General features: G+C 36.5%; 1 protein-coding gene across 1 annotated transcript in view; it reads left to right on the forward strand.

Annotated features, from left to right (window-relative positions):
* LOC150106796 (uncharacterized) overlaps positions 1 to 12,552 on the forward strand; it is a 191,949-nt gene that overhangs the window by 149,077 nt on the left and 30,320 nt on the right. Inside the window, exon 8 of the mRNA XM_090393318.1 lies at positions 5,099 to 5,194. Within this exon, the coding sequence (XP_090249444.1) occupies positions 5,099 to 5,194 (96 nt within the window). The remainder of the gene's footprint in view (positions 1 to 5,098; positions 5,195 to 12,552) is intronic.

Consider the following 12,552-nt stretch of genomic DNA (forward strand, 5'->3'; position numbering starts at 1 on the left):
CACTGGATACACACTTCCTGTGCAAAAATGGAAGAGTTGACATTCAAGATATATATCGACCTTAACCAGCCCTATTTCTGTTCACTGTGCCTCCCATCTGTACAACAGCTCCTGAATTTAGGAAAACAAATTGAAAACCTCGAACAACACATCATTGCTATGAATGAAACTCTTTTTTCCAAAATATGAGCACTAGAAACCAAGCTCGAATCAACTGATGATCAGTGCTGCAATGCAAGTTCACCCTTCCCCATGAATGAACTCAGTGACCTAATCGCCTCAACAGTGCATGACTTGATGGAGGCCAAAAACAAAAAATTCAATGCAGTTATTTTGAACTTTCCAAAGGAAAATGGAAAAGCACTAAAAGAAGACATCATCAAATTAGCAGAAGAATGCAACATCGATCCTCAAAATGTCATCAGGTGCCATAGTTTCAGACCCATAAATAAAAGAAAGGACGGAATGAACTTTCTACGCCTCATAAAAAGTGACTTGCGACACACCGACAAGCACATCAAAACTAATAACAACGATCAACAACGAGTTCAAAGACACTTGTCCCCAATTGCGCATACGTGCTTGACCAGATTTAACATTTGCACAAAGGGAACAAGGATGCCAGCTTCGTAGACAACTTGCAGAAAAATGTCAAAATGGTGACTACAGTTGGGTCATCGACTACAGACAAGTTAAATTGGTGCAAAAATCAAGTGATGCCACTAGCACCCACCATGGTGACCAGTATGCAGGCACTGCATAGGAAATGTACAAGACCTAGCAGTCAAACATTATGACTCACAAAATCCTACATATACATATACACTTCACCAACATCCGTGGCCTAAACTCCAACCTTAATAGTGTCCACTACCACCTTTTGTGTACCAAACCCCACCTACTCTTTCTGGCAGAAACTCAAATCTCACCCCCCCCCCCAGCATTATTCATCTCAACCTTCCAAACTACATGCACTCTTTAACTCTTTCGACCCAAGGGGGGGGGGGGGGCATCTGTGCATACATCTGCTCTGACATACCTTGCCAGAGAGCACCCAACCTAGAATTGCCCAACTCTGACCTTTCTTGGATGAAAATATCCCTTCCAAACTCAGTTCAAATTCATATGCTATCACTATTGCTCCTCTAATGCAACCAACCACTCTGAGCTCTTTAATTTCCTCTCCTTAAAAATTGACTTTCTCCAGTCCCACTTTCCCAACAGCAAAATCATCCTCCTAGGAGATTTTAATGTCCATAACATCAACAGGCTTTCCTCTACTAGCTGTACAGATCCTGCATTCAGAGATGCAGAAACGTTTGCCATTACTAATGATGTTATGCAAATAGTTCAGATGCCAACCAGAATACCTGATAACCCGAACCACTCTCCAAATACCCTAGCTCCTTCCTGATCAGTGACCCTTCCAAATATACAGTGAATGTAGAGCCCCCCCCCCCCAGGCAATTTTGACCACAACCTAGTGTTCATCCCCCCCCCCCCCCCAATGCAACAACACACACAGCCACTCCCATACAAGAGTAGTTTGGCATTATAACAGTGCCAAGTGGGACAGCCTCTGCAACTTTTATGCCTTGTTCCCATGGTTGGACCATTGCTTCCGGCCTTCCAATCCAAACATATGCAATGAACTTATCACTGGCATGGAAACATACATTCCCCACAGTACTCTGACCTGCCATTCCCTAACTAAATTTTTCCAAAAGATGCGCCAAGGCTGTACAAATGAAAAAACCAAACATAACTGGCTCAAATCAAGAACTCCATCCTCCGTTACAGCTTATGCCCAAACCTGAAATAAATGCAAAAAAAGCAATCGATGCTTCCGAAACAGAATCTGAAAGAGCAAAAAGCAGGAAATTAGTAGCCTGTCAAAACCTTTTGGTCTCTCGCCAAAGCAATTGGTCATAACTTCTGTCCAACACTGTTCCTGTCCCCATCATACCCAGATGATTTCATTGCATCATCACCTACAGAAAAGGCCAATCTCCTGGCATCACACTTTGCTTCCAATGCATGCATAATTGACAATGGCAAATGTCCCCTAACCATTCCAGATGCAAAACATACAATGCCCACTACATCCTTTTGCCAGAAAGAGATCAGTAAAATACTGTCCAAATTAGACACAAAAAAAAGTCTCCTCATCCTGATGGCATTCCTCCAATTGTTCTGAAGGTTTCTGCACTAGAACTGACTCCTGTCTTATGTTGCCCATATATATACTGTCTTACTCCACTGGTATCTATCCCACAGCCTGGAAATTTGCCTATATTCAACCCATTCCCAAGAAGGGGGACAAATCACTGCCGCCCCATCTCGCTCACCTATTGTCTTGTCTTGTCCTGTCCAAAGTAATGAAAAAAATTATCAATTTCCAACTCCTACACTACCTTGAAGCTACCCATCTAATAAATGACCACCAGTATGGATTTTGTCGCTGCCAATTAACAGGAGATCTTCTCACATGCTACCCATCTCTGGACAAATGCCATGGAGAAGTTTGGCAAATCTCAAGTGGTTGACAACACTTGATATCTCCAAGGTGTTTGACCAGGTCTGCCACAAGAGTTTACTAAGCAAGCTCCCATCGTTTGGCCTATCTCAAGATCTCTGTAGTTGGATTGCCAGCTTTCTATCTGGATACAAACTCCGTGTGGTGGTGGATGGTTCCTTATCCTCTCACCATTCAACTAATGCTGGGGTTCCACAAGGTTCTGTCCTCTCACCAACCAACCCTCTTCCAAATATATATCAATGACCTACTTCAGCTTACCTCCAACCCAATACACAGTTTTTCAGATGACAGCACATTGCACTCCTCCCTTTCTTATGATAAACCTTACTCCACACAACTCACCTCAACTTACAGAACATCAATCTCCACTGCCCTCAATTCTGATCTCCAAGCCATCCTCCAATGGGGTTCAGATAACCTAGGCAATTTCAATGCTGATAAGACCCAGTACTGTCTTATTTCTCATAAAAAAGAACCATTTTCTCCCAGTATTATTTTTGACAACACCCAAATTTCCAGACAATTTGAGATTTCCCTTCTTGGTATTACTGACATCAAGCTTCTGCTGGCATAAACACATAACAACCATTGCATCCTCAGCTTCTAAAAAACTAGAATTTCTCTTTTGCTCAAGATGTTACTTCACACTGAACAGCTGCTATCTTTATACAAATCACAAATCTGCCTAACCATCGAGTACTGCTCTGACGTTTGGGATTGGGCCCCCAAAAGTTCCCTCAAAATGCTCGACTCAATACAGAAGAGTGCAATCAGGCTTATTAATCACCATCTCTTACCAACTCACTTCCCCCACTTTTGCACAGACGATTGGTCTCTGCACTATGTGTATTCTATAAATATTTTCATGGAAAATGTTCATCTGATATAGCATCAATAATTCCCCCACTTAATACTAAGCTCGTTGGAACACGTGCAGCTACCGCTCAACATCCTTTCACAGTACACCTTGAAACACACAGATCAAGTTTCTCCTCCTCCTTTATCCCTGCAACTGCTGTGCTGTAGAACAGTTTTCCCCTTGTTGTGTTCCCCAGGGAATATGATATACAGTCATTCAAATCAAATGTGAACAAGTACCTTCTTTCCCAACCGACCACCCATGCATGGTATTAATGTACTATAGGTTGATCAACCAACCTCTCGTATATGGGCTCAACATAAAAAATAAAATAAATAAAATACTGAGTGAATGGGTAACAAAAGTGGGTTACTAGTTTAATGTAGCAAAGTGTAAGGTTTTAAAATTGGAAAATTACAATGGGATGTAGAGTATACAGTTGGTAGGGATGTGTTGGAAGTAGTGAACGAAATAAGAGATCTAGATAGTAATAGTGGAGAGCAACATAAACTTTAGAGGACACATTGCTAAAATTGTGAGGACAGCACAGCAGATTCTGGCAATGATGTGAAGGATACTGACTTGTAGAAGTAAGGAGATTGTGGTTCCATTGTATAAGGCCTTGATTAGGCCATATATGGACTACTGTGCACAGATATTGGATAGGGTCCAGAGGTGATTGACTAAGGTAGTTTCTGGTCTCTGGAATGTTGAGTACAAAGAAAGGTTGAGAAGATGCAATTTGCAGTCCAGTGGAGGAGGATGGGGGAGATATTAGAGAAGCATATAATAACTTGGTAAGGGTTTTTTATCAGACTAATGTTCAAGAGATTTTTCATACAGTGGTGGGAGATGAGGGAGAACAAGAGGTCATCCTTGGAAGCTGTATAAGGAGGGTGTGAACAAGGGAGTGAGAAGCAAGTTTTTTTCATGGAAAGCAGTGAATGATGGAATGCACTGCTTGAAGCACAGAGAATGTGAGTATATTTTAAGACATGGTATGATGAGCTGTATATGTAATATTGGGACTTACTACGATGGGTCTTTGACTCCATGGAGGTCTAAGGATAATAATAAGAAGAAGAAGAAAATGTCTTGGTTCCAAAGCCTCAGTTTCAGCAAATTTTTGCTGCTTCTAATTTAGTCATCTCTGTGGGTCGATCATTTCTTCAATGTCATATCAAATTTTAATTTGATATGACATTGAAGTTTGGTTTGAGTTTGGCAAGCTTCACTGTTTTTTTCGGTCATCTTCAAAAGTGCCATCCATACTGAAATCATACAGACTGCAGACATATTTGTTTCCAAACTGAATTTATGCAATTTTGTGTAACCTCTTCCCATGATTGTGTGGTATTGTGTGTAGCTTGATAAATATTATAAGAATTTTTTTGGGGGAACTTTCTGACTGTTAAATGAGGATCTCTATCCAGCTCACAAATGCACCATGCAGGCTGTTTACCTTGTGAAAGTCTAGTTAAGTGAAATTTTTTTTTTAACTAGAAACGTTTTCCATTATTTGTGTAGATATGAATTTATAAGTTGGGGTATGTCTGTACAAGAATGTAATTCTGAAACACTTTTTTATGATTGTCTATGAAAATTCATTACTTGTCTTTCATTAAAATTTTGAAAGTAATTGTGCACTATACTTGTTTTTGTAATAAGTTGTCTGAAATTATAATTGTTTATATTAACAGCTCTAGAAGCTTTAAAGTTACAACATCCTATAGTAAAAGTACGTCCTCTCTCACAAGGAGTCAGGGAATCAAAATTAAAAGCTCACAGATGTGCTGGTGAGTTTTGTTTTCTGAAGTAATTATTTCAAATGATGTTAATTAATTTGCTCTTCCGTGATCTTCTTACTATCCTAGAATGCAGATATCTGCTGTCTGTTCTAGGCATCACCAACTTCCTGATGTATACCATAAAGGGATATACAGGCTACTATGATACTTTGTCATTGGATATCTCATCACATTAAAAATGCATAACTTTTACTTACTAATATTGAATTGATAGCATTATCATTTGCCCACACTTCCAGCTTATTCCATTTATTCTGTAAGAGGTGCTGTATATCAGTAATATCCTGACTGCCCTGCCTATTTTTGCATCATCAGCAAACAATTGATTATCTTCTGTCAGGTCCTTCTCAATATCATTTGATATATATAGATTGGATAACAATGTTCCAAGGACTGATCCATGGGGTTCACCACTAGTCACCTCAAATCTGGCAGATTTTCCCCTTTCCCATATACCTTTTTCTGATGCCTGTCCATCAGCCACCCACTTATGCAAGCTAGTAGTTTACATACTATATTCTCAATTTATGCAACAGCCTTTTATATGGTCTCTTATCAAATGCCTTAGCAAAGTCAAACAGTATCATAGTTTATCCATTCCTTTATAACTTAGCTGTAACATTATAAAATCAGGGCAAATTCCTAGACATGCCCTCCTTTTAATAAACCAATGCTGTTCCTTGCAAAGTATAGCTATTTGCAACCCATTTCTGTATGCAAGTTCTTACCAACTTCTCTAAAATCCGTGTCACCACTCCAGAGATACTAATTGGTAAATAGTAAAACACATCAGTCTTTGCACCACCCTTGTGCACTGGGATTATTGGACATTCTTTCATTTCCTATTCCATTCCCAAAGGCCTCGCCAGTTCGGCTGAAAATTCCTTTCACACACAGGCTGATATCCCATCTGTCCCTATTGTCAGATTTTTATCCAGATTATGCAACAGCTATTATGTTCTATTATGTTCAGCTAAAATCTATCAGATTGATAGATTTTAGCAAAGTCATCGTCATATTCCTAACATGTACCCTCAAGGGGTGTACAGGATATTATGATAATACTACATGAAGAACTTACATCATTACTAATTTCTTATCAACAATTAACCTCCAAATCAATCTGGTATCTGTGAAGACACCAACTTTCTGTCTTCCTCTGGGTTTGTTTCCTGCTACCCTGGAAGAGAACACTAGTTTTGCTAATCTTTCCACTCCCATTCTGTTTAAGTGGCCATAAAACCTGAGATTAGCTCTGCTAACACATTCTTGAAAGCTAACAATGTCAAGTTCTTTCCTGATATCCATTTTCTAATATGATATTGCCATTCATGACATTTCTTCATGCCCCTAATCTTTCTCAGGACTCTCACATCATTATAAAAGGGTTCTCTAGTCTTTGGTCAAGTGTTTTATTTCTAACTCACCTCTTAGATCCATAAGTTAAAATTGGTTTGAACACTGTTTTGTATATAGTTAATTTAGTGTTTTGACTAATTTCTCTTATTCTAAATAAATTTATTCAGTTGACTTCCTACTATACTTTATTGATTCTGTTGTCTATTTCCATATCAACTTTACCGTCTTCACTAAGTAGCTGAAATGTTTTACTTGTTCTGTAGGTTCTCCATTCACAATGCAGTTGATATTTTCAATGTTTCTGACTATTCTCATTGTCTTTGTCTTGCTATTGCCGAATTTCATACCAAATTTATTATAACAGTTATTCAGTTTAGTCAGGGAATCTTGCAGACTTGTAATGGATTTATTTAAAAGTCTTCATCGTCTTCATAAAGTAAAGAGCTGAGATTAACATCTTCAATTTTTGATATCAGGTTTAATACTGCTTTCCTTCATAATGAGAGCCATATACAGATAGCCAACTACGCATCCTTTTGGACCCAAAATAATTCCGGTAAGACTAAGAAGACTTGCAACCTTTGACCGATACGATGATACGGAAGTAAGTAAGTGTGTGCATGGCATGGTTGTAATGAGCTTGTAAGAACTGCATTGACTAATTATACACCTAATTTTAAGGAGCTTACTAAGAAAATGGAAAGAAGGAAGGCCTCTACTAGTAAATAAGTAACTAAAATTGTGATTCGACTTTAAGATTATTCTAATTGTTCAAAGTAAATTTCATTTAATGTGTTTCGAATTAAACTTTTTTATTGGAGTAATTTTTATTAGCTCTGTTTTTCTCTCTCTCTTCTCTCTTATTTTGTTCCTTTTTTTTGTTGTCTCCTCTTCTCCTTCTCTTTTTGTTTATTTTTTCCTGGTAGATCGTGAAGAGCTGCATGACAAATAGATGCAAGCTGCATGCAGCTTGCGAGCCACGTTGTGGCTACCCCTGATATAGATGATGAATAAAGAGGGAATAATGTACATCCTTGTCTGACACTAGATTTAATATCAAACCATCTTCCTGTACTTCCTTCAATTCTAACTGCCAACTTACAACTCAAATAAAGACGAAGTATTGCTTGTTATAATGCCCCACTGATACCATACAACTGTAGCATTTTGAATAGCTTCTATCTTGGCACCCTTGTCGTATGCCTTTTCTAGATCTACAAAACTTACATACAGATCTTTGTTATATTCCCATTTCTCAATAATTTATCATAAAGTGAAAATCTGATCCTGACCACCTCTATTTGGCCTGAATCCAGCTTGTTCTTCACCAAGCTTCTCCTCAAGAATACTTGCACATAAATCTTACCAGGAACACTCAATACCTCTGTAATTCTCACATTCAGTTTTATTTCCCTTTTTATATATGGGTACTATGAGAGCTGTACTCCAATCATCTGGAATTCGTCCCACTGTCCATGCATTCTGAACTATGCATTGCAGCCACTGCAAGACTTTTTATACCTCCATACTTGAGCATTTCTGGTGAAATATCATCTACTCCAGCTGCTTTTCCACATTTCAGGCTTTTTCTACTTCAAATATGAATATGTATTCCTGATTGCATGCCTGTTAAGTGTTTTTTTACCACTGTGATGTCACTGATTGTTTCATTTAGAAATTTTTTGAAGTAATTACTTCATACGTCAAGGATATCTTTTTCTTCATTTTTCATTTCACCTTTATCATCTCTAATTCCTTTTACAGTGCTCTTTCCTCCATTTCTAAGCTTCTTCGACAACCTCCAGAATATGTTGCCATCTTCTTGATATATATTTTTGATGTTCTTTGTTTAGCTAGTTTTACACAGTGTTTAGCTTGATTACGTTTGTCTCTGTATTCTCTAAGAGCACAAGCTGACTTATTTACCAGGAACTTTTGAAATGCTTTCTTCTTTTCTTTTACTGCCTCTTTAACTCCCTGTGTCCACCATGGAGTTCTGATTTTTCTATCCTTGCAAACAAACTCACCACATGCCTCTCTGGCTATGGTGAGGTTGATCAATGTTTTCTTCAGGGCTTGCCACTGAATCTCCAAGATTTGGTTCTTGTTCTCAAACTCTTTCGTTTTTTTCTTGAATAATGTTTGTGTATTTTCATCTAGTTCATATCTGAGAGCTGCTCAACTTTTATTCACTTTAAAACTTTCTTATGTTCTTCTTTTCAATATGAAATTCAGTATTATACTGCTCAAGACTTAAATGGTGATCACTTCCAATTTCAAATCCTCTATACCAGGGGTGTCAAGCTGGGGGGCCCGCAAAACAATTTCTTGCAGCCTGCGATGCCTCAAGGAAAGATACAAAAAAGGATGGTTGCTTTTTATAATAAAACTGAAATATTGATTTAAGCATTCAATTTATTTGTTTTTGCACAACATTTATAGTTACAATATGGATGCAACAACCTGCTATAATATAATTGCAATTTCAATGTTAGATCTGATTCTGATCAATCGTAAAATATATTTATGGTTCATTGTCAATTTATATCATGCTGTGGGTAGCGTGCTGGATAAATTGAATTCCATTGGCTAGCAGTTGTTCGTGTGATGTGCAGCATTTGCACCCAAGTGAAACAATTAGTGTCGCCAAAGAATATAATATAAAAAGGCACTAAGATAAAATTCACAAAGAACTATTCAGAGGTAAACTGAGAGAAGAAAAATTAAAAATTATGAAGAAGTCACTTCAAAGTCAACAAAAAATATTTTCAAAAATTATGAAAGACAATGTGCAGAACACGAATAAATTTAGTTTTAATAATGCAAGTAATTATATAAATACATTTATATAAAAATTGTTATTAACATGTTTGCTGCCACGCTACTCGGGCATAGTTTGTTCCCGTACGCCAAGCAATTTCACTTCTTCAAGATCATGACAGGTAATCTCGTTGCTGGCAGTAATCGACATGCGAGTATATTCGTAGTTGGCTTGTGTCGCTTATATACCATCTGCGAGTATACACACTTTTGCTGCTAGCTCCACAAGCCAAGCATTTTCACTTCTTCAAGGTCAGTACGGGTAATCTCGTTGCTGGCGGTAAGCGTCATACGAGTATATTCGTAGCTGGCTTGTGAGGTTCATATACCAACTATGAGTATACTCGTAGTTGGCAGCGAATGTGTTAATAATATATTTATTCACCCAGACAATGTCACTTTCTAATACAACAAGAAAAAGGAAAATTGCTGATGAGGAAAGAAAATTTCAAGAAAAATGGAAATTGAATTACTTCTGCACTGAAACAAAGGACAAAATTGTGTGCATTATTTATAACGAAACAATTAGTGTCGCCAAAGAATATAATATAAAAAGGCACTAAGATAAAATTCACAAAGAACTATTCAGAGGTAAACTGAGAGAAGAAAAATTAAAAATTATGAAGAAGTCACTTCAAAGTCAACAAAAAATATTTTCAAAAATTATGAAAGACAATGAATCAGCAGTGAGAGCCAGTTATGAAATCAGCTATTTATTGACAAAACATTCCAAACCTTTTAGTGAAGGTTCCTTGGTTAAGAAGTGTATGATAAAAGTAGCTGAAAACGTATGTCCCAAAAATGTGCAAGTATTTCGCGATATTGATATTTCTTTGTCCAGAAATACTGTGATCGAAAGAATGATGGAAATGGCAGATAATCTTCATGACCAGTTGCAAGAAATATCCGCAAACGTATAATGCTTTTCAATTGCACTTGACGAAAGTTTCGATATTCACGACGTGGCTCAAGTTGCTCTGTTTCTTTGGGCTTGCGACGACAATATGAATATTACTAAAGAGTTCTTGAAAATGATTCCCATCCATGGAACCACTGCAGGGGAAGACATTTATGCCGCCATGTGGAGCATTTTGGAAAAATACCAACTCCGTTTGAACAGGCTTGTAGCTGTGACGACTGATGGTGCTCCAGCAATGACAGGCAAAAATAAAGATTTTGTAGCAAGACTTACAGCAAAGTTAAAGGAAATGTATCCAGACATTCCAAAACTGCAATCTTTACACTGCATTATTCATCAATAGGTCCTGTACTCCATAGTATTATAAATGACTGGTGTACTCAAGCATGTGAATCATTTTCAAGAACTATGTGTGAACTTCATCTGATCCAGAGGCCTCAATCACCATCAGGTCAGTTGCACAATTTCTTAAAGATAACAATTGTGCAATTGTTATCTTGTCATCATTTCTTATGACAAGATAACAAGGTTCTAAAAAGTTTTTTTTTTTTTTTTTTTTTTTTTTTTTAGAGGAGATAAAATTGTTCCTAGAAATGAAAAATCATGATGTTGCATTTCTTAATGATCAGACATTGGTACAAGATCAAGCATTCTTAGTTGATATTACAGGACATTAAGTCAAACTTCAGGGGAAAGATCAGTTAGTAACACACACATGTACGATGCACTGGCAAGTTTTAGATGTAAATTGGCTTTGTTTCAAAATCATTTTAAAGAGAATATTCTATATTACTTTCCTATGTGTGAACAGTTGAACAATAACAATCAAAGTTTTACCTCTTCTCAATATTTTCCCCAACTAGAAGAAAAGAAATGAAGAATTTCATAGGCGATTTAAAGATTTTAAGGAATCAAGAAGAAGTTTTTTCCCTTTTTATATCCTTTTTCCTTTAATTTCGAGAAAGCTTCTATTAGTATTCAAATGGAACTTATTGATTTCCAAAATGATTCCATTCTAAAAGAGAAATACCAGGAAGTTGGTGTTCCAAAAATATGCCTTTATTCAGATCAAAGATATCCAGAAATAAAAAAGTTTGAGCAAATATTCTATGTTATTTTGAGAGCACCTATTTATGCGAACAATTATTCTCATGTATGAAAGGTAACAAAACAGTCAAGACTAACTGACGTCAATCTTTCTGCCATAATGAATGTCATATGCTCTCAACCTTTGAGTCCAAGTTTTTTACCACAAAATATTATCATTGACATTTAAACAATTCCCCAAAATATAGAATACGAACACAAAAAATTTCAAACTAATAGGAGGCTCTGTAAATTTTTGTGATGGTTATTAATGAGACTTTATACTTTATAGACTGTATAAATATTTGAGTTGTTCAAATAAAATTTAATTTCGGTTTAATTTGGTTTAAATGCTATATATATATTGTAAATATTAGTATAATAAAAAATATTCTTTATTTTTTTGAGTTGTCATAATCATTATACTGTTATTCTATATGTCTTGTAATGACTTAGAATAAATTAAATTTTCCAGTTTATTTATACTCATTCTTTCACTTTGATTCTAATTAGTGCAGGTTTTTTTAGTCAAAAATATTTTTGCGGCCCACTTGAGATGCACTTTTATGGCAAATGGCTCGTGGTCCAATTGAGTTTGACACTCCTGCCTTAGCTAAACTTACACACACATTCTTAGTGTACCTCCCAAGATGATTTATTTTTTTCTGACTCACTGCAATAGTTCTCATCCCCATTAAATAATTTCTTCAAGTTCCTGATGCCAAATGGATTTGAAATATTTTGTGTTAAGGCTTTTAAGATTTACGGACCACAATCTGCCAAGTCTGACTGACTAGCAGTATTTATATAATTTGCTCTGGGTTAATGTCAGTGTAATTAACATGTACCAGGATCAAACATAATTTTAAAAACAGAATTACTGATATGTGGAAGAGAGGAAATTGCCTTTTGTCAATTTCTCAATACATATTACTCTCGATACATACAAATTTCTCAATACATATTAATAGACAGGTGATAATTATTAAAATTTTGAAATGAAAGCATCATCATCAATTCCTGACATATATATATATATATATATCCTCAAGGGGTCTTCAAGCTACTAGGACAGCACTACATGATTTTCCTCCAAATTAATCTGTTACTTGTCAACACTTCAATTGTTGTATGTAACATTTCATGCTTGTAATGCACTTCT

Source organism: Typopeltis vanoorti, chromosome 5 (assembly GCF_054136105.1).
Source record: "Typopeltis vanoorti isolate ZY-2024b chromosome 5, IOZ_Tvanoo_1.0, whole genome shotgun sequence".
Taxonomy (NCBI): Eukaryota; Metazoa; Arthropoda; class Arachnida; order Uropygi; family Thelyphonidae; genus Typopeltis; species Typopeltis vanoorti.